Source organism: Rana temporaria, chromosome 2 (genome assembly GCF_905171775.1).
Source record: "Rana temporaria chromosome 2, aRanTem1.1, whole genome shotgun sequence".
NCBI classification, from domain to species: domain Eukaryota; kingdom Metazoa; phylum Chordata; class Amphibia; order Anura; family Ranidae; genus Rana; species Rana temporaria.
In genome coordinates, this window is record NC_053490.1 from 184,785,665 (window position 1) to 184,811,537 (window position 25,873).

The 25,873-nt window shown below is 47.0% G+C and overlaps 1 protein-coding gene across 1 annotated transcript in view; it reads left to right on the forward strand.

Annotated features, from left to right (window-relative positions):
• IPO5 (importin 5) overlaps nt 1-25,873 on the forward strand; it is a 110,655-nt gene that overhangs the window by 43,685 nt on the left and 41,097 nt on the right. Inside the window, exons 14-19 of the mRNA XM_040336126.1 lie at nt 13,828-14,046; nt 14,380-14,463; nt 14,618-14,750; nt 22,985-23,106; nt 23,572-23,668; nt 23,866-24,038. Of these exons, the coding sequence (XP_040192060.1) occupies nt 13,828-14,046; nt 14,380-14,463; nt 14,618-14,750; nt 22,985-23,106; nt 23,572-23,668; nt 23,866-24,038 (828 nt within the window). The remainder of the gene's footprint in view (nt 1-13,827; nt 14,047-14,379; nt 14,464-14,617; nt 14,751-22,984; nt 23,107-23,571; nt 23,669-23,865; nt 24,039-25,873) is intronic.

Genomic DNA, 25,873 nt, shown 5'->3' on the forward strand with positions numbered 1-25,873 from the left:
ATTTTCACATAATTTATTGTCATTTAAACCACATTCTGCAGTTATGGAAAAGGATGAGAGCATGTCAGTGCCCAGCCATCACTGTTAGTGCCAGCCATCAATGCGTCACTGTCACATGACATTAAAAAAAGAATCGGTATCGGCGAGTACTTCAAAAAAAGTATCGGTACTTGTACTTCGTCTTAAAGTGGTATCGGGACAACCCTACTTAACCACTTCCCGCCCGGCCTATGGCCGATTTACGTCCGGGAAGTGGTTTTGAAATCCTGACTGGACGTCCTGCAGGATTTCATGCCGCGCGCCCGTGGGGTCACGCGGCGATCGGTGTGTCAGTCTGACACCCTGCATTTCCGATCTCGGTAAAGAGCCTCCGGCGGAGACTCTTTACCACGTGATCAGCCGTGTCCAATCACGGCTGATCACGATGTAAACGGGAAGAGTCGTTGATGGCTCTTCCTCACTCGCGTCTGACAGACGCAAGTAAAGGAGAGCCGATCGGCGGCTCTCCTGACAGAAGGGGTTCGCGCTGATTGTTTATCAACTTGGTGTAAGGGACAGCTTCGAAGGAGGCCACCATCTTACCTAATAGCCTCAGGCAAAAGCGAATAGACAGCCCTTTCTTTGCCTTGACCTTTGTGGATCGGGTCCTTTAGCGACTTGATCTTTGTCTCTGGAATACCCTGCTTTGGGCTGTCTATGATCATGCCCAAATACTCCACTTTTGGGATTGTAGAGGATTTTTGTAGGTTTACAATCCATCCTAAATGCTCCAGGTATTTTATTGTGAGCACAGCGTAATCTAATCCTGCCACTGACTCTATCACAAGTAGATCGTCTAGGTGGTTACCGCATAGCGAGAAAGGTCTTTTGGATCACATCTCTGTTAGAGACATCTTATCTGGGAATAGTCTGATATGTGAAACTGAGATAAGGTGAAAATATACCCTGGAATCCTGGATCTGGCAGTTGCGGTTACATGCTTGATTAACTTATCATTTTGGTAAGCAGTTGGGATTTAACGGTAGAGGATACTCTCATCTGCTATACAGATTCACTGGATACTATTTGGATACCTTTCACACATTCGGAGAACTTTCTGTCATCTTGATTTTCCCTGAGATACATCCATTCATATGGACTTTGCACCTTTCACTTGTTTATTTTAGATTGCACTAGTGATTTGTGTGCATCACACACATTGTAATTTGACTGTTATATTGATCTTTTCACATTGCAGCGCAGCTTCTACCAATTATTATTGGTTACCACTATGCCTTGTGCCCTCAGATTTGCCAACAGAGGGGCTGGCAACCTTTGTAAATACTCAGAGTGCGGTATCCACGCCAAAGGGCAGACCCACAAACTGGAAGTGGCGATGGTCTACCGCGAACCTTAAGAACTTTTGGTGAGTGGGATGGTTAGGCACATGTAAATAGGCGTTCTTGAATTCTCCGCCTTGTTGGGTGGCGACCACTGATCGAATAGTTTCCATTCGGAAATGGCAAATGTTTAGAAACCGATTTAGCGATCTTAGATCCAGGAAGGGTCTGACGTCTCCTTTGGTTTTGGAATCCACTATTTCACACAGTACCTGCTGGTCACTAGATAAGCTCATACATTTATGTGCTACACATTTATTATACTCCCCTTTGTTTTTGAGATTTTGCATTCGGAGCCCCCTCTTTATTGCTCCCACAGCACATTCTTTACTCTACTCTAGCATGTTTTTTTTTATTTAGTAGCTACAGGAACCAGCACGTTGTGCGTTTTTTCCTTGCAGCTTCTTTGGGGATTTTTTTCCACGTTGTGATCATATACATTATATTATATTTAATTTTCATCATATTCGTATTCCACATATGAATCAATATACGCATTAATATCAATGTATCACCACTTTTTTTCACTGCTGCCTTGTTTATTATTTCAGTGACATTTGATTTACTTGCACCTGATTTTTTTGAATTTCATTGCTTCCTTTCATTCACACAAGTGCACTCTGATTTTGCCACAGCTGAAGTATTGCCTCTGCTCATAGGCTCTCCTCCACTAGTGGCTAATTCGGGTCACATGTCTTTTGTTAGCACTATTTATTTTGTGTGTATTAGCTGTACTTAGGCCATGAATAAGCACTAACTAAGTGTGAAACGCGTTGGCTGTTTTTGATTTCTGCTGTGTATTTGCAGTGTTTGCTCATGTTCCTTCAATAAAGACAACTCAAGTGTTCTTTGGTGTGCGGCCGTCCATCAGTCCTTTGCTACTTTCCATGGTTCTGGAATCACAAAGAGGTTTGCATAAAAACCTGAACCTTGCTCTTTTAGGGGTACTTCTGTGATTACCCTTTTGAGACAGCAAGTGATCCAATCCTTTGAAGGACGCTCTTTTTAGTGGATCTTTTGGAGATCCTTGCGCTTCGGAACTGAGAAGATGGGATCTCTTGATTCCAGTTTGTACCCTAGGGATACTGTGGATACTACCCATTTGTCCTGGATTTCTGTCTGCCATGCTGCTGAAAACTGCTGATGCCACCCCCCCCCCACTCGGCTGAGCGGGGGCGCCTCTTCATAAAGAGGCTTTGGGGTTTTGCTTGTTGGCTTTTGAACCCCACGGCTTCTTGTTCTTCTGGACCTGGTCTTCAGCATTTGGCTGTCTGAAAATGCCGTCGCCACTGGCTGGAGGTAGATTTACCAGAAGACGGGTAGAGAGAATGCTTAAAACATGGCCGCTTGTTCTTCTCTGGTAATAGTGGTCTTACCACTCAATATATTTGTTCCAAATGCTCCCCAAAGAGGCGTTCGCCTTGGAAGGGGAAACTGGCCAAAAGTATTTTGCTTGGGGCCTCTGCTTTAGCCAAAGAATTCTGCGCATATGCACCAGCTGGAGTGTGAGGCGAGATGCTTGCTGAATCAAATCGCTCATAGCATCTATTGTAAAACATAAGGCTTTAGGAAAATTCTCCCAAAATGTGTCTTGTTTCGAAGGCAGATCCTTCAGCCCCTGTTTTACCTGATCCTTGAGGACCTGACGCATACCCACTGCTGCTACAGCAGGTTGGGCAACTGAACCAGCCAGAAGGAAGATTTTAGTAGTTTCCATTTTTTTTTTTTTTAGTGTTTTTTTCAAAGGTTCTTTTACATAGTTACATAGTTGGTCAGGTTGTCCATCCAGTTCAACCACAAAAAACACTTTAAGGACTGCCTTCTGTACATATAAGTCGGCAGAATGACACGGCTGGGCACAGGTACGTCACCTTTAAGTGCGACCCAGTCCGAAGCACTGTGACCGCAAGACCCGATCGGTCAAAGGAGCAGAACGGGGAGAGGTGTGTGTGTAAACACACCTTCCATGTTCTTCAGTGGCAGTGTCATTGATCGTCTGTTCCCTGATATAGGGAAAGACGATCAATGATGTCACAAGTCCAGCCCCGCCCCCCTACAGTTACAAACACATATGAGGTCACACGCCCCCTAGTGGTTAGCTCCTAAACTGCAATTGTCATTTTCACAGTAATCGATGCATTTTTATAGCACTTTTTGCTGTGCAAATGACAATAGTCCCAAAAATGTGTCAAAATTGTCCGATGTGTCTGCCATAATGTTGCAGTGACAAAAAAACGCTGATTGCCGCAATTGCTAGTAAAAAAAAAATAATAAAAATGCAATAAAACTATGCCCTATTCTGTAAACGCCTAAACATTTTGAGCAAACCAATCGTTAAACGATATTTTTTTTTTTTTTTTACCAAAAATAGGTAGAATACGTATGGGCCTAATCTGAGGAAAAAAAGTTTTTTATTTTTATTTTTTTGGGGATATTATAGTAAAAAATAGTGTGGGTTTTTTTTTCAAAAATTTCGCTTTTTTTTTTTTTTTTTTTTATAGTGCAAAAAATAACCGCAGAAGTGATAAAATACCACCAACAGAAAGCTCTATTTGTGGGTGGGAAAAGGACGCCAATTTTGATTGGGAGCCACATCGCACGTGCAATCGTCGGTCAAAGCGACGCAGTGCCGAATCACAAAAAGGGGCAAGGTCCTTTTTAGCTGCATAATGGTACGGGTCTTAAGTGGTTAAATGTAGGGACGAAACAACTAATCGATTAATCGACAACTAATCGATTATGAAATTAATCGATTACAATTTTCATAATCGATTAATCGGCCAGTAACATAATGGGGTTAAAAAAACTAAAATTAGCCCTTTATAGTACAAAAAAGCAAATCGCTTCTGTAATTATTACCGTACTTTCACTGTCCCACAGTAAAAAAATGAACCCCTTACAGTAGCGTTTATTTGCTCCTTTTTGTACTTATTTTTTTTAACCCCATTATGTTACTAAACATCTCAGGCCTGGGTTCACACCTAATTTTTGGTGCTTTTTGCAGAAACACGCTACAGTTCATTTACATGTTTTCCTATGGGACACGTTCACATCATGATTTTTTTTCAGCTGCTGCGTACTTGGAAATGGCAAGGACTTTAACGCAAAACTGTGCCATTTTTGTTTTTTTTGGTTCAATATACTTCAACGGAGAAGCTGCAGAAAAGCATGTAATGTGTTTTTGCGGCAATTTGTGTTTTGTAATCTGCCCAACAACAAATTGGCCCAATTTTTTTTTTTTTTAAGGCAATTATCCGATTAATCAAAACAATAATCGGCCAACTAATCGATTATGAAAATAATCGTTAGTTGCAGCCCTAGTTAAATGCCTGTACGTTATCCACCGGACAAGTCAGGTTTTTATTTATACAAGAAATAGCTGCATCTACAGAAGGCAGACTCCACTTCTTGGAAAATTTTACCTCCATAGGATAAAGAATGTCAAACTTCTTAGGAGGTGAGAAACTCTTATCTGGATGTTGCCAGTCTGCGTAAATTAGCCTTTCTAGTAACGGATGAACCGGAAAAGAGCATGCACCCTGCAGGTATTTTAGTGAACCCAGGGAGGAGACAGGCGATTCAGTTAACTCGGAGGGTAACCTGAATGTAGCACGCACTGTTACAGCATAACATTGCACCTTTTGACTTTAAAATCTGGGAAGTAGAAAGGTTCCTCTGATCCATCCGACTCCTCATCCCTATCCTCTGCAATTGTTGCCTCATCCTTCTTCTCAGATTTTTCTGAAAGGGGATCTCGAACCACAGAAGATCTGCTTTGCTTCTCCTTTTGCGAGGACTTTGCGATTAGCGTAGCGATTCTCCCCTCTAGGTTGCCCAGAGCTGTGGCCAAGTGTCCTCGGTGACATGCAGGCCCAGGTACCACCGGGGAAGTTGCTACTCTTTTTAGTGGCAATGGCTCCCCCAGTACAGGTGCATCAAATTACAGGAAAGGAAGGTACCGAGCAGGCACGGCTAGAGCCCCCTGTCTAAGACGGTGCTTTCTTGTCTTAGTCCCTGAATTCTTTCTAAGGAAAGACCTTACGAAGCAAAAAGCCGAGGTACCACAACGCATATACTACTGTGCTCAGTTTTGCAATCTTCATAAAGTATGCAACTTAAACTTGCACAGAGTAGGTGTCTCAGGAGTGCCCCACCAACCACATAGAGCTTGCGTGCCCCCGTAATGCTGCTGTGTCCCAAGGAAAGAGCTGCCGGCCTTTGAGTCCCTTTATGGCTCCTGTATTGAGCGCCATCTTTCGAATCAACGTGCCCGCTCCCAGCCCCCGCCGATAAAGCGCGCCCTTGTGACCTAGGGCTAATGGCCTGGGGCAAGGAGAACCTCCTCCTGTCTGATACTGTATGGCAGAGCTCTGCAGCGGAGGAAGTGTGCTTGTCTGTGGGATCCGACACTGGAGCATGGCGAGTACGACTCGGCTCTTTACTCCCTCTAGTGGTGGGAAAAGAGAAGACGCCTTACTCAATATTAGGAAAGGTCCTTAAGAATATGCTTAGGATTTCTTTCCTATTGCCTTTATCCCCGCTGAAGGTTTTCTCTTTCGTTCATGGATGGACACAGCGGCTTTGACCTTGGGGTTATGTACCTTTTCTCTAGGAGAGACTAGGCAGAAAAAAACATCACTTTTAGTGTTAACACTTTTCAGTACAGCACCGCCCATGGGGGCGTGTCCCACTCTCTGGAAGCATCTAGCCTCAGTTTTCATCTGCCTAGCGTCAGGAGAGCTTGGCCTTTTTCTGGAGTCCTGTGATCTGGAGCTTTTGTGCGATATTTTATTTTTATTTTATTTTTTTCGCCTTAATTTAATTTTTTGTTCCTGCTTTTTAGATCCTGGGATCTCTATCAACTGCCGACTGGGTGACAGGCTGGATTTTGAATCCTTGTAGTCCCATGTTCGGCCATCGAGCGTGTGCCGGTCTTTCACTAGGCCGTCCACGACATGCCCCGTTGCTCCAGGGGTGGCCGGTGAACTACATGTTCCAGGGTGCACATATGACGGTCTCTATGGCTGTGTCAGTGTGCCGGGCCGACAGCCATGCCGCATGCGGACGTTGGTTCTGTCTGGAATGCCTCCAGCCGGTGGCCGCAGGATGGGTAAGTAGTGTCCCCTTACTTCGGCGGGGTGATTTCGGCTGGTGCATTCCTGGGGAGGTCGACTGAGGGTCCGCCCTGCTTTCCTCTCCCTTTGCTCTCCCTCCTTCCCCGTTTCTGGGTGATGGCTGTGAGGTGGGGGTCCACCTGTGGGGGCACTGCGACTGCCGGGGGGGCTGTCCTGCTAGGGGGTACTGTGTTTTACTGTACTGGGGGCTATTTTTTACTGAGGTGCTCTCGCTGTGTTTTACTGAACGTTAACGGCCGCCATTTTGCCGGAGCCACGGTTCTATGCATTCGGCGGCCATTTTACTGTAGCCCGCATGCTGTTTTGTGCTTGGCGGCCATTTTGGACTCTAGTGCCTGAAATAACGGCGTGCACACCACGGCTTCTCTCTGAGGGGAACGGCACAGCAGCACTCTCTCAGCCCTGCTCAGCGGTACAGCCTATCCTGGGTGGTGAGTCCCCGGGGGTCCCTACTCTCTTTTTCAGCCAGGAGGGTGACCGGTGGGTCAGTTTTGGGTCTGTTTACTAAGGTGGCAATTTTTTTTTGTGGTGGACAGCATGGAGTCTGAACCACCAGGGCCCTCATGTGAGGCTTCTTCCCCTCTCATGCCATACTTAACCCTTAGTGCCCCTGCGGCCTCGCTGGATGCTGTGACGGCAGTCCTGGAGGCATTTGTTGCCAGGATAGAAGCGGCTAGTGGCCAGACGGGGGGGTAAAAAGCACCCCCTTCCTGAGCCGGCTTCTGGGGATGTCTCTGACGCAGAATCAGGTGCTGCTTCTGCTTTTGACCATACTTCCGTTATGTGAGAGGATGCAGACTTAACCCACGCGGACAGTGAGGATGATTCTGCTTCAGGGTCAAAGCAGGATAAGGAATTTGTGGGAGCTCTTATCACTGCGGTGCGGGATACTCTAAAACTTGAGGATTTGGCAGAGGCATCAGACATGCCGGTCCCTTTTGGGTTCCGCAAGCCCCCCCGCACTGCAAAAGTGTTTCCTTGTGTTCCGTATCTGGACGACTTGTTATACAAGGAATGGGATCGGCCACAGAAAGCTTTTGCTGTACCAAAGTGCTTTGCAGTCCGTTACCCACTTTTTTGGAAATCCTCCCCAAAAGGGTATCTCCTCCATCAGTGGACCCCCCTGTGTCCAGGCTGAACAAAGCTACCACGTTGCCTGTTTAAGGGGCTCCCGCCTTTAAGGACCCCGCAGACAGGAGAGCTGAGGCTGTGGCCCGCTCTTTATTCACAGTGGTGGGGTCGGCAGTAAGACCGGTTTTGGCCGGGACTCTGGTGTCACTCGTTCTTATCGAACGGGCTAAGTCCCTGGTGCAGGATCTGGAGGCGCAGGGTGCTTCTGAGACCTGCGTTGACCTGACCGACCAGTTGGTCCAAGGTCTATAATTTGTCTGAGTCAGCCATGGATACACTTCCCTTGCTTTCCAGGGCCTACACGGTGGTACTACGCCGACTTGTATGGCTGAAGTGTTGGTCTGCGGACCAGTCCTCTAAGAAGTCCCTGGTGGACTTACCTTTAAGGGTGAACGGCTTTTTGGGGCTTCCCTGAATGACATCCTAAAGGATGCCACAGGCGGTAAAAGCACTCTGCTCCCGCAGTCTGGGAAGGGAAAGGAGCCTCGCCGTAGGCAAAGGCCCTCATTTACTACCCCAAAGCGGTCTTTTCGCTCCAAGTGCGACAGGAAAACGTTTTCAGGGTGCTAAGACGTCCACTGAAGGACAAAAGCGCACCTGACACCGCAAGCCCAACAAGCCTGCCTCCGCCTGAAGGTTTGCCCCCGCCCACGACACGGGTGGGGAGCCAGCTTCGCGAATTCGCGGCTCGGTGGAGGTCTCTTCTTTCCGACCGTTGGGTTTGCGAAGTAGTGTCCTCGGGGTACAGGATAGAATTTTCTCGTCGGCCACCATTTCTAGGTGGATCAGACAAGTCGTGCTCCAGTCCTATGCCCTAAAGGGGCGGCCGCCTCCCTTTCAGGTCACGGCGCATTCGACCAGGGCGATTGGTGCCTCTTGGGCTTTCCGTCACCAAGCGTCTCTTACAGATTTGTAAGGCGGCGACCTGGTCGTCAATCCATACCTTCTCAAAATTTTATAAAGTGGATGTGAGTGCATTTTTCGAAAGCCTCCTTTGGCCGCAAGGTGTTACAGGCGGCAGTTTAAGGTTGAAGTTCCTCCGTTGAGGAACTCTGGTTTGTTTGGGGTGAAACCTGGTTTGCTGTGTTTTTATATTTTTTTTCCCCACCCCTCAACATTTTTGACACTGCTTGGGGGGGACGTCCCTAAGGTCAAAGCTGCTGTGTCCGTCCATGAACGAAAGAGAAAATAGGATTTTTGTACTCACGTAAAATCCATTTCTCTGAGTTCATTGACGGACACGGCACCCACCCCTCCTTTGTACTGCTTGTCTACGAACTGAGGCTGGATGCTTCCAGAGAGTGGAATGTACCTGGGGGACACGCCACCATGGGCGGTGCTGTACTGAAAAGTGTTTTTAACACTAAAAGTGCTGTTTTTTTCTGTCTAGTCTCTCCTAGAGAAAAGGTACATAACCCTAAGTTCAAAGCTGCTGTGTCCGTCCCTGAACTCAGAGAAATGGATTTTACGGTGAGTACAAAAATCCTATTCTGCTGAAATTCAGACGGCACCAATCTTCACGCATCACGGCGGGATTTGTGTGCCAACCTTCAGGGATATGGGTTCCTAATTAAAGGAGACCTCTCCCCTGGGCCTTGTAAAACTCTTACCAGGACTTTTAGCATAAGCAGCGAAAGTGCTGGGCCCTAGAGCCCAGTCCCCTGAGACATTGCAGGCGACGCATTGTGCGTGAGGCCCAGGTCATATCCAGTTTATATATAATAAATTATTTGGCGTCTTGGATGGATCCAAAAGCATAGCTTTTTACCCCCAGAGGGTCTCTTTGGCAGAGCTTTCCTTTAGCACATTCTATTTCGTCCAACACTTTAGAAACTGGGGTACATATAACCCCTCCCCTGATGGGAGGGCTTATATGGAGGGGAACTGTCTCCAATTGGTTGTGCCAGTGTTTGATCACCGCTGGTGACCCATAACCCATTATGTAATGACTGGCTCTGTGTCCTGTGGTGTACGATAAAGAAAATAGGATTTCATAATTGTACATTAATTAATCTCTGGATGTACACAGTATGTTCAAAGTCTGCAGTAATGTGAAATTGTAAAAACGAACGTCCATACATTCTACCAGACCTCTGCATTCAGAAAATGTAGGTATTTCTGCAGCCAAAACTGCAGATTTTATTGTGTGCAAAAATTTAAGGGAACTGATAAAAATGCATTTCCACTTTTGCAGTCAAATATGGGATATCGTCACTGTTTCTGTTCCTATTGACTCGGCATACCATAAAAATTATACATTTATTATACATCATAGAACAGTCTTCATATTCATTATGAATAGCCTTTCTGCTACCTTCAGGTGATTAGATACTGACAAACGAGACAGGAAGTCCCCTCCCATTATGCAAGTCTCCAGTTTTTTTGCCAGTGTATTTTTTGTATGTCATTGGTCGCTTTTTGGCTTTCTTCAATCTGAAATGTTTTAGTCCTGACTTGGAAAGTTCTCAACAATGGTCATCTGCACATATATGTTCATGTACAGATGAGCACATCTGTACATGATTTTTTCTCTTCCGTTCATGGACAGACACAGCAGCATTGACCTTAGGGTTATATATCCTTCCTTTCAGGCAGAAAAAAAACAGCACTTCAAGTGTTAAAACACTTCTCAGTACAGCACCTCCCAGGGGGCGGGTCCCCCGGGTACATCCCACTCTCTTGCATCATGCCGCCTCAGTTATTTTTCTGCCTAACGTTAGACATGGCCCTTCTGGAGCCCATGTGCTCTGGAGATTTTTTTTTTTTTTTTTTCCGCTTTTATTTTGAATTTTTCCACAATCAACTGCCGACTGGGTGACAAGCTGGATCTTGATCCTTGTAGTCCCCCCCCCCCCCGTTCGGCCATCGAGCGTGTGCCGGCCTTTAGCTATGAGCTGGGCCGTCCACAACATGCCCTGTTGCTCCAGGGGTGGCCGGTGAGCTATATGCTACAGGGCTGGAGGCGCAGAATGCTTCTGAGCTCTGTGCGGACCTGGCCGAACAGTTGGTACAGGGCCTACAGTTTGAGTCGGCCCTGGATACGCTCCCCTTGCTCTCCAGGGCCTCCGCGGTGGTACTACGCCGCCTCATGTGGCTGAAGTGTTGGTCTCCGGACCAGTCTTCTAAGAAGGCTTTGGTGGATTTGCCCTTTCAGGGTGAACTTCTTTTTGGTCGTCCCTGTATGACATCATAAAGGATGCCACAGGCGGTGAGAGCACTCTGCTCCCACAATCTGGGAAGGGAAAGGAGCCTCGCCGTAATCAAGGGCCCTCCTTAACTGCCCCAAGCGTTTTTTCGCCTGCCAAGGGCAAAGGTGCCCCTGGTACCGCAACCCCAACAAGCCTGCTTCTGCATGAAGGTTTGCCCCCACATCTCTGGGGCCGGCTTCGCAAATTCGCGGCTCGGAGGTCTCGTTCCGACCGTTGGGTTTGCGAAGTAGTTTCCTCGGGGTACAAGATAGTTTCTCTCTTGTCCACCAAACAGATTTTTTTCCACCCGGGTCGCCGGAAGAATCTGTCAGGAGCCGTCCAGGATCTGCTGTTGTACCGGTTCCCTCAACGGAATGGGTTCAGGGGGTTTACTCCAATCTTTACTACCCAAGAAGGAAGGGGTCCGTTCAATACTGGACCTCAAGGCCCTCAATTGTTTTGTCAAAGTGCAAAAATTCAGGATGGAGTCGGTTCGCTCAGTTGTAGCAGCGCTCCACCAGGGGGATTTCCTAGCATCCTTGGATATCAAGTATGCGTACCTGCATATCCCCAAATGCGCAAAACACCAGAGATTTTTGCGATCGGAGAGGACCATTTTCAATTTATGGCCCTCCCGTTCGGCCTGGCCTCGGCACCACGGGTTTTCACCAAGGTGCTCGCTCCGATTCTGGCCCTGCTGAGGCAGCGCCGGATCGCTATCGTAGGATACCTGGGCGACCTTCTGAGAGCTTCAAGCTCAGAATTAGAAGAGGACGTGTCTCTCACCTGTCAAACCCTCCGAGAATTCGGTTGGCTATTGAATACCCAGAAATCGGTACTGGTACCGTCTCAGCGGCTGGAATACCTGGGGTTAGTCCTGGACTCCTCAGAGGCGAGAGTTTCCCTCCCAACGGAAAAACTACAGACATTGCAGTCTGCGGTGCAGCGGTTGACGACCCAGAAATGGGCGTCGCTTTGCTTTTGCATGAGTGCTGGGTCTGATGGTGGCCTCTTTCGAGGCAGTGCCGTATACCCAATTTCACACTCGAGTATTGCAAAAAGCTTGTCGCGTTGGGACAAGCTCCCTTCGTCTCTGGATTACCAGATTCAGGTGAGTCGCCTGGTCAGGTCCTCCCTAGTGTGGTGGCTGACATCTCCGGCACTTCGGGCCGGAAAATCTTTTCTGCCGTGCCATTGGACAGTGATCGCGACGATGCCAGCCTCTCCGGCTGGGGGGGTGTCCAGTCAGCCCAGGGGCGCTGGACTCGGGAGTCCCCCCTACCAATCAATGTACTTGAGCTCCGAGCGATCAAGTTGTGTTTCTCCAAGTGGTCTCTGGGACTACAGGACCGACCGGTCAGGATCCAGTCAGACATTGTTTTGCCATCCTTGTGTCCTCGGCCGAAAAACCCACTTTACATTCCTTGGACGTGGTTCGGGCCCTACGGGTGTACTTGTCTGCTACGGCTCCGTTTCGGAAGTCGGACTCACTGTTCGTGTCGGTGACTGGTCCTAAGAAGGGTCTGTCGGTCTCGTTGGCCACCATTTCTAGGTGGATCAGACAGGTCGTGCTCCAGGCCTATGCCCTAAAGGCGCGGGCACCTCCCTTTCAGGTTACGGCGCATTCCACCAGGGTGATTGGTGCCTCTTGGGCTTTCCGCCATCAAGCGTCTGTTTTACAGGTGTGTAAGGCAGCGACCTGGTCGTCAATCCACACCTTCTCAAAGTTTTACAAGGTGGATGTGAGTGCATCTTCGGATGCCTCCTTTGGCCGCAAGGTTTTACAGGCGGCAGTTTAAGGTTGAAGTTCCTCCGTTGAGGAACTCTGGTTTGTTTGGAGTGAAGCTTGGTTTGCTGTGTTTTTCCCACCCCTTGAAATTTTGACACTGCTTGGGGACGTCCCTAAGGTCAATGCTGCTGTGTCCATCCATGAACGGAAGAGAAAATAAAAATTTTGTACTCACCGTAAAATCAATTTCTCAGAGTTCATGGATGGACACAGCACCCACCCCTCCTTTGTTTGTACTGCTTGTTTACGAACTGACTCTGCATGATGCAAGAGAGTGGGATGTACCCGGGGGACCCGCCCCCTGGGAGGTGCTGTACTGAGAAGTGTTTTAACACTTGAAGTGCTGTTTTTTTCTGCCTAGTCTCTCCTGAAAGGAAGGTTATTTAACCCCAAGGTCAATGCTGCTGTGTCCGTCCATGAACTCAGAGAAATGGATTTTACAAAAATACTATTTTTTTTTAACCAGACATGTAGCAGAATAAATTTTGGCTTAAATTTATGCCAAAACAAATTTTTATTGGCTTTCATTTAAAATGGGTGTTTATATATATATATATAATTGTGTATGTTTGTAGAAATGCTTTCTGGTTTTCGGTTCATATTTTTACAAATGGATTTTAGGGTCACCAAGGACACTAACTTTCGTTTGGTTGGTATGATGTTGCACTTTAGTTGGTTGGGAACTGTTGGCTTGTTACCATGTTTCCCTCCCCTTTTTATATTTGGCATTTTTGGACATTTCTAATGAATATAAAGGTGCTCTGTGGCCCGTGGTACAGGATAACGATTTTTGGTTTACCTGTAAAAATCCAAAAAAAAATAAAATTAAATGAATAGACTTGAAACAGTTGGTGGTATCCCAGTTTGGCTGCAAATTTTGAAATGCCTGTATAAGGGATACAAGATGAATAAAATCTGGTACTTAATATTGAAAAAAGGCCTAAGTACAGAGCTATAAATGGCAAATCCACACTAAATGTGCAAAAAAAAAAAATGATCTACACATCGCTAATTTCTGTATGATAATGCATATACTGTGCTGTGAATATTTTGTGCATATAAAAAATCTCTGCACAGTCCAGTAACATTGGCTTGGTCTTTCGCAAACTGACATATTTTTGCCCACATAAAATTTTATGTTTATTAGAATAAATTCTAATAGTTTCATTAGTGGTGGTTTTATTTATTTTTCCCTTCTATTTCAGCTGATTCAAAAGGGAACAAAGCTGGTCCTGGAACAAGTTGTGACTTCAATAGCCTCTGTTGCAGACACAGCCGAACAAAAGTTTGTCCCTTATTACGATTTGTTTATGCCATCCTTGAAACACATTGTGGAAAATGCAGTGCAGAAAGAGCTTCGGCTTCTCAGGGGGAAGACTATTGAATGCATCAGTCTTATTGGGCTGGCTGTAGGTAAAGAAAAGGTGAGTTCTGCGTGTCTTTACAAGAGCTATATCTATTTATGTGTACACACACACCTCTCATTACGAGCAGAATCTGTTCCAGGAGTATGCTCAAAATCCAAAGTACTCGCATATCAAGCGAGTTTCCTCATTGAAGTCAATGGAAACGAAAATGTGTTCCAATTTGTCCTCTGGCCTTTCTATGCATCCCCCCCCCCCCCCCCCAAAAAAAAAAAAATCTCAAACGTAGCAGCTCCACTTTAAACCCAAGAAGAGAATCTTTGGTGTTTTTAAGTACTTTTTAGTTGACATGGACAAGTAGTATGTCTTCAGTGCATCTCCTTATTCTTTCAGTTCATGCAAGATGCATCAGATGTAATGCAGCTTCTTCTAAAAACTCAGACTGACTTCAGCGAATTGGAAGATGATGATCCTCAGGTGTGTTCACAAAATATAAATATTAATCTTGTTTCATGTTTGACAACAGACTTAAATCAGTGATGATCCTTGTGTGATTATTTATGCAGATTTATTGTAATATGTTTGAAATTCTTCAGGATGTGTTTTTTTACTTATTTTTTCTCTTTTCAAGATTTCATACATGATCTCTGCTTGGGCACGCATGTGCAAAATTCTTGGGAAGGAATTTCAGCAATACCTCCCTGTGGTCATGGGTCCTCTTATGAAAACTGCATCAATTAAACCAGAGGTTGCTCTCCTTGACAGTGAGTTACATCTACTTGGGATTCTTTTTGCATCTTTAACCATTGGGGTGCTCTGTGGATGGATGAATGTATCTGTTTGTCAAATACATTGAATGTTTCTCTGAGCTCTGTTACCTTGAGGTTGATTGTATATAGAATGTTTGAATGCTAACAAATTGAATGTGCTGCTAGTATTTTTCTGTTGCTGGAATGCTCGGGTAGAGCATAACCACTTAAGCACCACCTCCTGCACATATTCGTCAGCAGAATGGCACGGCTGGGAACAGGCATGTCCCCTTTAAGTGCCCAGCCGTGGGTTGTGCGCGACCCGGTCCGAAGCTCCGTCACCGCTGGACCCGATCGCCGCGATCGGTCTCGGGAGCTGAAGAACGGGTAGAGGTGTGTGTGTGTGTGTGTGTGTGTGTGTGTGTGTGTGTGTGTATATATATATATATATATATATATATATATATATATATATATATATAACACACCTTCCCCGTTCTTCAGTGTCACTGATCGTCTGTTCCTTGATATAGGGAAAGACGATCAATGATGTCACAAGTCCAGGCCCGGCTCACTACAGTCAGACCCCTTTCACACTGAGGAGTTTTTTTAGGCGGTATAGCGCTGCTATACCGCCTGAAAAACTCCTGCACTGCATACTCAATGTGAAAGGCCGAGGGCTTTCACACTGAGGCGATGCGTTGGCGGGAGACAAAAAATATCTCCTGCCAGCAGCATCTTTGGAGCGATGAGAGGAGCAGCGTGTATACCGCTCCTTCCCATTTAAAACAATGGGAAACCGCGGAAATACCGCCCGCAATTCGCCTCTGCAGAGGCCCATTGCGGGCGGTATTAACCCCTCCTGCCTCAGTGTGAAAGGGGCCTTAAACACATATGAGGTCACACAACCCCTACAGCGCCCCCTAGTGGTTAACTCCTAAACTGCAATTGTCATTTTCACAATAATCCATGCATTTTTATAGCACTTGTTGCTGTGAAAATGACAATGGTCCCAAAAAGGTGTCAAAATTGACCGATGTTTCTGCCAAAATGTCGCAGTCAAAAAAAAATTGCTGATCGCCGCCATTACTAGTAAAAAATAATAAAAAATGGCATAAAACTATCCCCTATTTTGTAAACGCTATAAATTTTGCGCAAACCAATCGTTAAACGCTTATTTTTTTTTTTTTTTTACCAAAAATAGGTAGAATACGTATCGGCCTAAACTGAGAGATAAAAAAAGATTTTTTTTGGGGATATTTATTATAGCAAAAAGTAAAACGTATTAAATTTTTTCAAAAATGTTGCTCTATTTTTGTTTATAGCGCAAAAAAACAAACGCAGAGGTGATCAAATGCCACCAAAAGAAAGCTCTATTTGTGGGGGGGAAAAGGACGCCAATTTTGTTTGGGAGCCACGTCGCACGACCGCGCAATCGTCAGTTAAAGCGAAACAAGTGCCGAATCGCAAAAAGGGGCAAGGCCCTTTAGCTGCATAATGGTCTGGGTCTTAAGTGGTTAAGGCAGACGGATTACAAATGCTGTATTATACTGGAATGTAGGTTTTGGGATAAATTGAAACCTACAGCCATGGCCAAAATATTTGAGAATGACACAAATACTAATTTTCACAAAGTCTGCTGCCTCAGTTTTTGAGATGGGAAATTGCATATACTCCAGAATGTTATGAAGAGTGATCAGACGAATTGCAATTAATTGCAAAGTTCCTCTTTGCCATGAAAATTAACTTAATTCCATAAAAAAAATGTCCACTGCATTTGTGAAGAAGGCTTCAGGGTGTCAATGTCCAGCAAGTGCCAGGACCGTCTCCTAAAGAGGATTCAGCTGCGGGATCGGAGTGCCACCAGTGCAGAGCTTGCTCAGGAATGGCAGCAGGCAGGTGTGGGCGCATCTGCATGCACAGTGAGGCGAAGACTTTTGGAAGATGGCCTGGTGTCGAAGGGCAACAAAGAAGCCACTTCTCTCCAAAAAAACACATCAGGGACAGATTGATCTTCTGCAGAATATATGGTGAATAGACTGCTGAGGACTGGGGCAAAGTCATATTCTCTGATGAAGCCTTTACGATTTTTGAATCGGCGGCCATTTTCTTGTAGCCCGCATGCTGTTTTTCTGCATGTCTGCAGCCTCTAGTGACCAGAATAACGGCGCCAAAGCTCTCCGCACACTTCCTGAGGGACGGCACAGCACGGTCAGCTTTCTCATCTTCTCAGCAGCACTACAGCCTGGTTGGGTGGTGAGTCCCCTGGGGGGGTCCCTTGCTCTCTGTTTCGGCCGGGAGGTTGGCCTGTGGGTCCTGCCTTGCAGTACAAGGGCGGCATATACGGGGGTTCAGCATGGCGTCCGAACCAGAGGCTTCTACCCCAAGCATGCCAGAGTTAACCCTTAGTGCCCCTGTTCCTGTGGCCTCAGTGGATGCTATGACGGCAGTCCTTGAGGCGTTTGTTACCAGGATTGAAGCGGCGAGTGGCCAGAAGGGGGGTAAAAAGCGCCCCCTCCCTACGCCTTCTTCTGGGGATGTCTCTGACATGGAATCAGGCCCTGCTACTGCGTCTGGCCCTGGTTCTGTCATATCAGATGATGCAGGCTTAGCCCACACGGACAGTGAGGATGACTCTGCTTCAGGGTCATCGCATAAGGCGTTTGTTGGAGCTCCTATCACTGCGGTGCGGGATAATCAGAAACTTGAGTATTCGGCCGAGGCATCAGACATTTCGGTCCCTTTTGGGTTCCGCAAGCCACCCCGCACAAGTGTTTCCTTGTGTTCCATATCTGGACAAACTGTTGTACAATGAATGGAATCGGCCGCAGAAGGTTTTTGCAATTCCAAAATACTTTGCGGTCCATTACCCTTTTGATGAGGACTTTTTTTAAGAAGTGGGTTTTTCCTCCGTCCGTGGACCCCCCTGTGTCCAGACTGAACAAGGCCAACACGTTGCCTGTGGAAGGGGCCCCCGCTTTTAAGGACCCCGCAGATAGGAGAACTGAGGCTGTGGCCCGCTCCATGTTCAGTGGTGGGGTCGGTGGTGAGACTGGTCTTGGCCGGGGCGCTGGTGTCGCAGACACTTACCGAACGGGCAATGTCCTTGCTAAAGGAGCTGTAGGCGAGGAATGCTCCTGAGGCCTGTGTGGACCTGGCCGACCAGTAGGTGCAGGGCCTAACATTTGTGAGTCGGCCCTGGATACGCTACCCTTGCTCTCCAGGGCCTCCGCAGTGGTGCTACGCCGCCTTGTGTGGCTGAAGTGTTGGTCTGCGGACCAGTCTTCTAAAAAGGCCTTGGTGGACTTACCCTTTAAGGGTGAACGGCTTTTTGGATGACATCATAAAGGATGCCACAGGCGGTAAGAGCACTCTGCTCCCGCAATCTGGAAAGGGTAAGGAGCCTCGCCGTAAGCAAGGGCCTTCCTTTACAACCCCAATCGTTTTTTCGCCCGCCAAGTGCGGCAGGAAAACTTTTTCAGGGTGCTAAGGCGCCCGCTGAAGGGCAAAAGCGTACCTGGTACCGCAAGCCTGCCTCTGCATGAAGGTCTGCCCCCGCCCACATCTCGGGTGGGGGGCCGGCTCTGCGAATTCGCGGCTCGGTGGAGGTCTCTTCTTGCCGACCGTTGGGTTTGCAAATTGGTTTCCTTGGTGTACACGATAGTTTCTCTTGTCAACCGAACCGATTGTTTTTTTTTCCCTCCAACCTTCGGATCGCCGGAAGGATCTGTCGGGGGCTGTCCAGGATCTGCTAGTCACTGGAGTGATTGTACCGGTTCCCTCAACGGAACGGTTTCAGGGGTTTTACTCCAATCTGTTTTTAGTCTCCAAGAAGGAAGGGTTCCGTCCAATCCTGGACCTCAAGGCCCTCAATTGTTTTTGTCAAAGTACAAAAATTCAGGATGGAGTCGATTCGCTCAGTAGTGGCAGCGCTCCATCAGGGGGATTTCCTAGCATCCTTGGATATCAAGGACGCGTACCTCCCTATCCCCATATGTGCAAAACACCAGAGATTTCTGCATTTTGCGGTCAGAGGACCTCTTTCAATTTGTGGCCCTCCTGTTCGGCCTGGCCTCGGCACCACAGGTTTTCACCAAGGTGCTCGCTCCGATTCTGGTCCTGCTGAGGCAGCGCAGGATCGCTATCGTAGGATACCTGGGCGACCTTCTTTTGAGAGCTTCTTCAAGCTCAGAATTAGAAGAGGATGTGTCTATCACTTGTCAGACCCTCCAAGAATTCAGTTGGCTATTGAATACCCAGAAGTCGGTACTGGTACCGTCTAAGCGGCTGGAATACCTGGGGTTAGGCCTGGACTCCTCAGAGGCAGGGCTTTTACTCCCAACGGAAAAACTACAGACACTGCAATCTGCGGTTGACGACCCAGAAATGGGCTTCGCTTTTGCATGAGTGCTGGGTCTGATGGTGGCCTCTTTCGAGGCAGTTCCGTATGCCCAGTTTCACACTCGAGTGTTGCAGAAAGAGATTCTGTAACGTTGGAACAAGCTTCCTTCGTCTCTGGATTACCAGATTCGGGTGAGTCAACTGGTCAGGTCCTCCCTAGTGTGGTGGCTGATGTCTCCGGTACTTTGGACCGGAAAATAGTTTCTGCCGTGCCTTTGGACCGTAGTCACGACGGATGCCAGCCTCTCTGGCTGGGGGGTGTCCAGTCAGCCCAGGGGTGCTGGACTCAGGAGGAGTCCCGCCTACCAATCCATGTACTGGAGCTCCGAGCGATCAAGTTGTCTCTCTCCAAGTGGTCTCTGGGACTGCAGGACCGACCGGTCAGGATGCAGACCGACAACGCCACGGCCGTGGCGTACGTCAATCATCAGGGAGGTACACAGAGCTCGGCTGCAGAGACGGAAGTCGCGCACATCCTCCGGTGGGCCGAAAAGTACGTTTTGGCTCTGTCGGCCGTGTACATTCCGGGGGTGCTGAACTGGCAAGCCGACTACCTAAGTCGCCAAACGCTAGACCAAGGAGACTGGTCGCTACACCCAGGGGTGTTTCAGAGTGTGCCAAAAATGGGGCACTCCAGACGTGGACCTTCTGGCGTCCCATCTCAATCGGGAGGTGTCACGGTTCGTGGCTAGGTCAAGGGATCCGTGGGCGGACGCGTTGGTGGCACCATGGGGTCACTATCGCCTAATCTACGCCTTCCCCCCCTCTGAAGCTTCTTCCTCGCCTGCTGCGCAGAGTGGAAGCCGAGGGGATACCAACAATCCTGATCGCTCCAGATTGGCCGCATCGTCCCTGGTATGCGGACCTGGTGCACCTGGCGTCTACCCCTGAAAGAAGATCTTCTGTCGCAGGGTCTGATCTTTCACCCTGCTTTACAGTCGCTGGCTTTAACGGGGTGGCTGTGAGCCAGGTGCTGAAGGACCGAGGCCTGTAGGGTTCGGTGATCTCTACCATGCTACGAGCACGGAAGTCTACTTCACAAAGGATTTACCATCGTACATGGAAGGCCTACATCTCTGTGTGAAGAGATGAAATGGCACCCTTGTACATCCGTGATGTCCCAGATTCTGTGCAGGGGGTTCGGCATGTGGCCCCTCCTGTGCGCCCTCCACTGCCTCCATGGGACTTGAATTTAGTCCCTTCGGTGCTTCAAGAGGCTCCGTTTGAGGACATTTGGAAGATTCCTTTGTTGACTATCTGAACTGGCGGCTTTGTCTTGCAAGGATCCTTACTTAGTCATCCATAAGGATAAGGTGGTGCTGCGGCCGCAACCGTCATTCCTTCCAAAGGTTATTTCGACTTTTCGCATTAATGAGGGCATTGTTTTGCCATCCTTATGTCCTCGGCCGAAAAACCCGAAGGAGGCCACTTTGCATTCCTTGGACGTGGTTCGGGCCCTACGGGTGTACTTGTCTGCTACGGCTCCGTTTCGGAAGTCGGACTTACGGTTTGTGTCAGTGACTGGTCCTTAAAAAGGTCTGGCGGTCTCGTCGGCCACCAATTCTAGGTGGATCAGACAGGTCGTTCTCCAGGCCTATGCCCTAAAGGGGCAGGCGCCTCCCTTTCAGGTTATGGCGCATTCGACCAGGGTGATTGGTGCCTCTTGGGCTTTCCGCCATCAAGCGTCTGTTTTACAGGTGTGTAAGGCAGCGACCTGGTCGTCAATCCACGCCTTCTCAAAGTTTTACAAGGTGGATGTGGGTGCATCTTCGGATGCCTCCTTTGGCCGCAAGGTTTTACAGGCGGCTGTTTAAAGGAGTTGTAAAGGTAAAAGTTTTTTTACCTTAATGCATCCTATGCATTAAGGTAAAAAAACATCTGACAGCACTGCCCCCCCCCCCCCCCCCCCCGAGCCCCCGTTTTACTTACCTCACCGTTCGAAAGTCCCGGGCGCGTGCTTGTCGTCCTGCTCGGTTCCCAGCCTGGCCGTTGATTGGCTAGGCGGATTGATAGCAGCGCAGCCATTGGCTGGCGCTGCTGTCAATCACAGCGGATGACGCAGCGCGCCGGGGGGCGGGGCCGAGTGATACAGTCGGCGGCTGTGGCCGCTGCTGTATCACGGGAGCGCGCTCGCAAAAGCTTTCCACCATGCGAGGGAGCTCGCATGAACGTGGAAAGCTTTTGCGAGGAGGAGCCGAGACAGCCGCCGAGGGACCCCAGAAGACACGGATCCGGGTCACTCTGTGCAAAACGATCTGCACAGTGGAGGTAAGTAGAACATGTATGTTATTTAAAAAAAAAAAAAATTGTACCTTTAGTGTTCCTTTAAGGTTGAAGTTCCTCCGTTGAACTCTGGTTTGTTTGGGGTGAAGCTTGGTTTGCTGTGTTTTTCCCACCCCTCGAAAAAATGTACACTGCTTGGGGATGTCCCTGCTGTGTCCGTCCATGAACGGAAGAGAAAATAGGATTTTTGTACTCACCGTAAAATCCATTTCTCGGAGTTCATGGACGGACACAGCACCCACCTCTGTTTGTACTGCTTGTTTACGAACTGGGGCTGCATGATGCAGAGAGTGGGATGTACCTGGGGGACCCGCCCCCTGGGAGGTGCTGTACTGAGAAGTGTTTTAACACTTGAAGTGCTGTTTTTTCTGCCTAGTCTCTCCTGAAAGGAAGGATATATAACCCTAAGGTCAATGCTGCTGTGTCCGTCCATGAACTCAGAAATGGATTTTACGGTGATTACAAAAATCCTATTTTTTCGTTTGCTGTGGATTGTAGTGTATTTATTTTACTAAAAAAAAACATTTTAAGGATTTTTTTTTTTTTTTTTTTTTTTTTGCGGCTGTATACACATCTTTATTTGCTATATGCATTGTTGGCACCCGTGGTCTTTAGGAGGAGACTGATTAGCCAAGCATTTTTATCTGGAGCGGTTACTCCCCCCCCCCCCCCATATGCTTTTAAGGGTGGTGGAGAGATCTGGGGTCCAATACACCCCAGATGTCTCAGTCAAGACATGCGATCATGATGATCATTTATTGTGATAAGTGAATAAAAAATAGTGTAATTTTTTATTAAAAATAAATAAAATGTAAAGCGCCAAGGGCGAATGCATACATAGGTTGCACACGTATATATGTAAATAGTGTTCACCACATGTGGGATATTGCTGCAAGTGCTTATAGTGAGAGCAATAATTCTAGCACTAGTGTAACTCTAAGCCTGTGAAGGCTTTTGCATATGGATAATTGTGCTATAACTTGTTGCCATTCCATGAGTGTGCACAATTTTAAAGTATTAGGTGTTTGGTATCTAGCTACTCGGCAACATGTTCTCTCATATTTTACCAAAGAATTGGGTATTGTGTGTTTGTGCATTAAAGCTGCATTTGAGACATTTTTCAATACCCACCATTTTTATTCTCTAGGGCAGTGGTCTCCAAACTGTGGCCCGGGGGCCAGATGTGGCCCTCTGCTTGCCTTTATCTGGCCCTTAGAACACTTTTTCTCCCACCAATTCAAGACACTATTCTGCCATCTGACACCAAAAATGATGTACCATTTCTCCCAATGATGGGGCACTATTCCACCCCCAAAGCCAAATGTGGCGATGTTTACTCCCACTGGCCACCATCTGGCCCCCCTAAAGTCTGAAGGACAATAAACTGGCCCTTTGTTTAAAACGTTTGGAGACCCCTGCTCTAGGGCATCTGCTTAAAAAAATACATGTTTGGGGTTCTAAGTAATTTTCTCGCAAAAATGAAAATGTTTACGTATTGTGAGAAGTGTCAGAATAGGCTTGGGAATCAAGTGATTAACCTGCAAAAATTTATTTTTTTAACACAGCTCAAGACATGGAAAGCATGGGTGATGATGATGGATGGGAATTTGTTAACTTGGGGGATCAGCAGAGTTTTGGTATTAAAACTGCAGGACTTGAAGAAAAAGCAACTGCATGTCAGATGTTGGTGAGTATTTTTTATTAAGGAATATTTTGTTTAGAAAAGCATTTTTGCAATATGCTGGTAACTATTCAGTTAAACTGTCACATTAATGTTGCAGTATAATATAAATGTCTCTAGGTGCAGCTGTATTGAATATGCAGTGTCAACACAAGGCAGTTGGCAATTTTTTTTCGTAGGACTCAACGCAACTAACGTTTTGCAAAATCTGTAGCAAGAATTAAAAGTAAAATCTTGTTTTTCAGTTTTTGTTCTGCATGTGACAATTCTACTTTAAGGGTAACATATTGTACAACAATGTTTCTAACACTGCCCATAGACATAAGTGGTCATGTGTACACAAGATAAGATCATCCTTTAGCAAACTGAACAGAAGCTTTAATCTTCTGTAGGGCAGCATACATGTTTTAATGACCATCTAAATGGGTACTCTGACGTGAAATATCTAACTTGAATTATTTTTTTTTTAAGGTTTGTTATGCTAAAGAACTAAAGGAGGGCTTTGTTGAATATACGGAGCAAGTTGTAAAACTGATGGTCCCTTTGCTTAAATTTTACTTTCATGATGATATCCTTTTTAAAACCAAATTGTAGTTCTGCCTTTTTCTTACTGCAAGACCACTACTGTTTCAAAATTATGATTCTAGCAAAATGTCTATAGAGAGATGGAATTGTGCCTTATTAATACTTTAAGGCACTGTTTTTTTAAAAACAAACCTCAAAATTGTAATTGTGCAGTTCTCAATATCCTTAACTCTTATATACGCGTCAGAGTTGCTGCTGCAGAGTCCATGCCATTGCTGTTGGAATGTGCTAGGGTCCGTGGCCCTGACTACCTGACACAAATGTGGCACTTCATGTGTGATACTCTGATCAAAGGGATAGGAACCGAGCCTGATTCAGATGTGCTTTCAGAGATTATGCACTCTTTTGCTAAGGTGAGTCCCATTTGTTTGTTTTTATTTCTGCTATGATTTTTATTTATTTTTCCGCAGGAATGACAGATCATGGAGGCCCTACTAATCAACATTACAAATAGTTGTCAACTATTCATTATCGATTAGTTGACCTGCATACAGAATGCATTATTTGTTTACATGTCAGTATACATGGTGCAGCACACAGCCGTTCATATGTCAGTAAGCCTAAGAACTTGTAAACGTGTGTAGTCCTTGGCAGGAGAAGGAAGTCATGTAAGGGCTCTCTTTAGGGAAGATACAACATCTGAAACCAGAGAAGCTGATAGACTGGAGATAAATTAAGGCATTACAATTTAAATTAAGGCTGCCAACGTCCTAGAGGACAGGCAGGGGCGGACCAGTATCCGCTGTAATGGTCTCGCCTTACAGCTGATGATTAGCGCTGCATTAAAGAATTGAGAGGACGAGAACATTTAAGTTTTAAGCTAGCTAGCAGAAAGTAGGAGAAGCAGTGGCAAATGCTGAGCACCAAACACAGGGTGGAATGGCCCTTGCTATGTGTTTGAAAGACTCGATGAACAAAGGTGGCTAGTAAGTTACAAAAAGGCCAAACATTATCTGGACTTAAAACCAGACCAGTGGAATATTCTTAACCTTTCTACTGCTCTTCAGCCCTTTGAATGCTCATCTGCAGGGGTGGCAAACACAAGGCCCGCGGGCCGCATCCGGCCCGCCGAACCTTGTAATGTGGCCCGCACAGCAGCCTTCTCATTTTGCCAGGTTGGGATTCCAGTGAGCGGCGTGGCCAGTCTGAGCACAGGCATTAACATATTCCCTTTACTGTGCCGCTCTGTCTTCGCCTCTACCTCCAACGCTGCGTCTCCGCCTCCGCCCTGTTTCCGCTTACAATGCCACGTTGGTGTCCTCCGCTCTCTGCAGCCATGTTGGCTTACAATGCCGCTCTGGTCTCCGCCTCCACCACTGCCCCTTTTCCACCCCGCCTCCCCAGTCCTTCCAGCCAGCGATGCCAGCTTTTTTGGATGCCACTGACTGCTCAGTGGCAGAGATTGCTGGAAGTTTTTTGGCCATTTTTCTTCCCCCCATTCAGCGGGCTGTGTCCTGTGGCTCTTCTTAAACTGTGTGCTGCTATTTTACAGTTATGGTGAAAAGTACTGATCACACAGGAGATCTGCCCACAGAGGGATGGTACCACTATAGCCCAATAAAAAAAGGTACTATAGCCCAATACAAAGGGAGGGAGCCGCCTATACAGGGAGGTACCAGTGCTGGTCCAGGTAGGAGAGAGTACAGATGTGAGGAATTTTTAGGCGCAATCCTGACCCATGCACTGTGTACGTGGCGCACCCCTGACCCATGCACTGTGTACGTGGCGCACCCGGCCCTTTGAGGGTAACATACTGCTGATGCGGCCCCCAATGAATTTGAGTTTGCCACCCCTGCTCTACTGTATTCATGAGGGGCAGAGAATATTTACTCTTCTCATCCATACCTGCACTTGTAAAGGATCTGTTGTGGTCCAATGGGGGTGTTTTATTTTAAATTATCTGCACTGAACTGCTTCCAAGCCACTGCAAGAGACCAGTTTCAAAGCAGATGGAAGGGGATACTTTTTGAACAGGTCCCAGACACAAATTTTCTCTACCCTGGGTTCAAGATTTGGAATATTTAGAATATTTAACACCAAAAGCAAATTTATAAATGTAAAGACGGAGGCATTTGCTTTAACAGATGGTGCACAGCAAATTATCACTTTGTAGCTAGAGTTGCATCTCTACTTGATTCACTCCTTAAATTTGGGGGCAACATAAGGTGGATTTTAATACTCAAGAGAA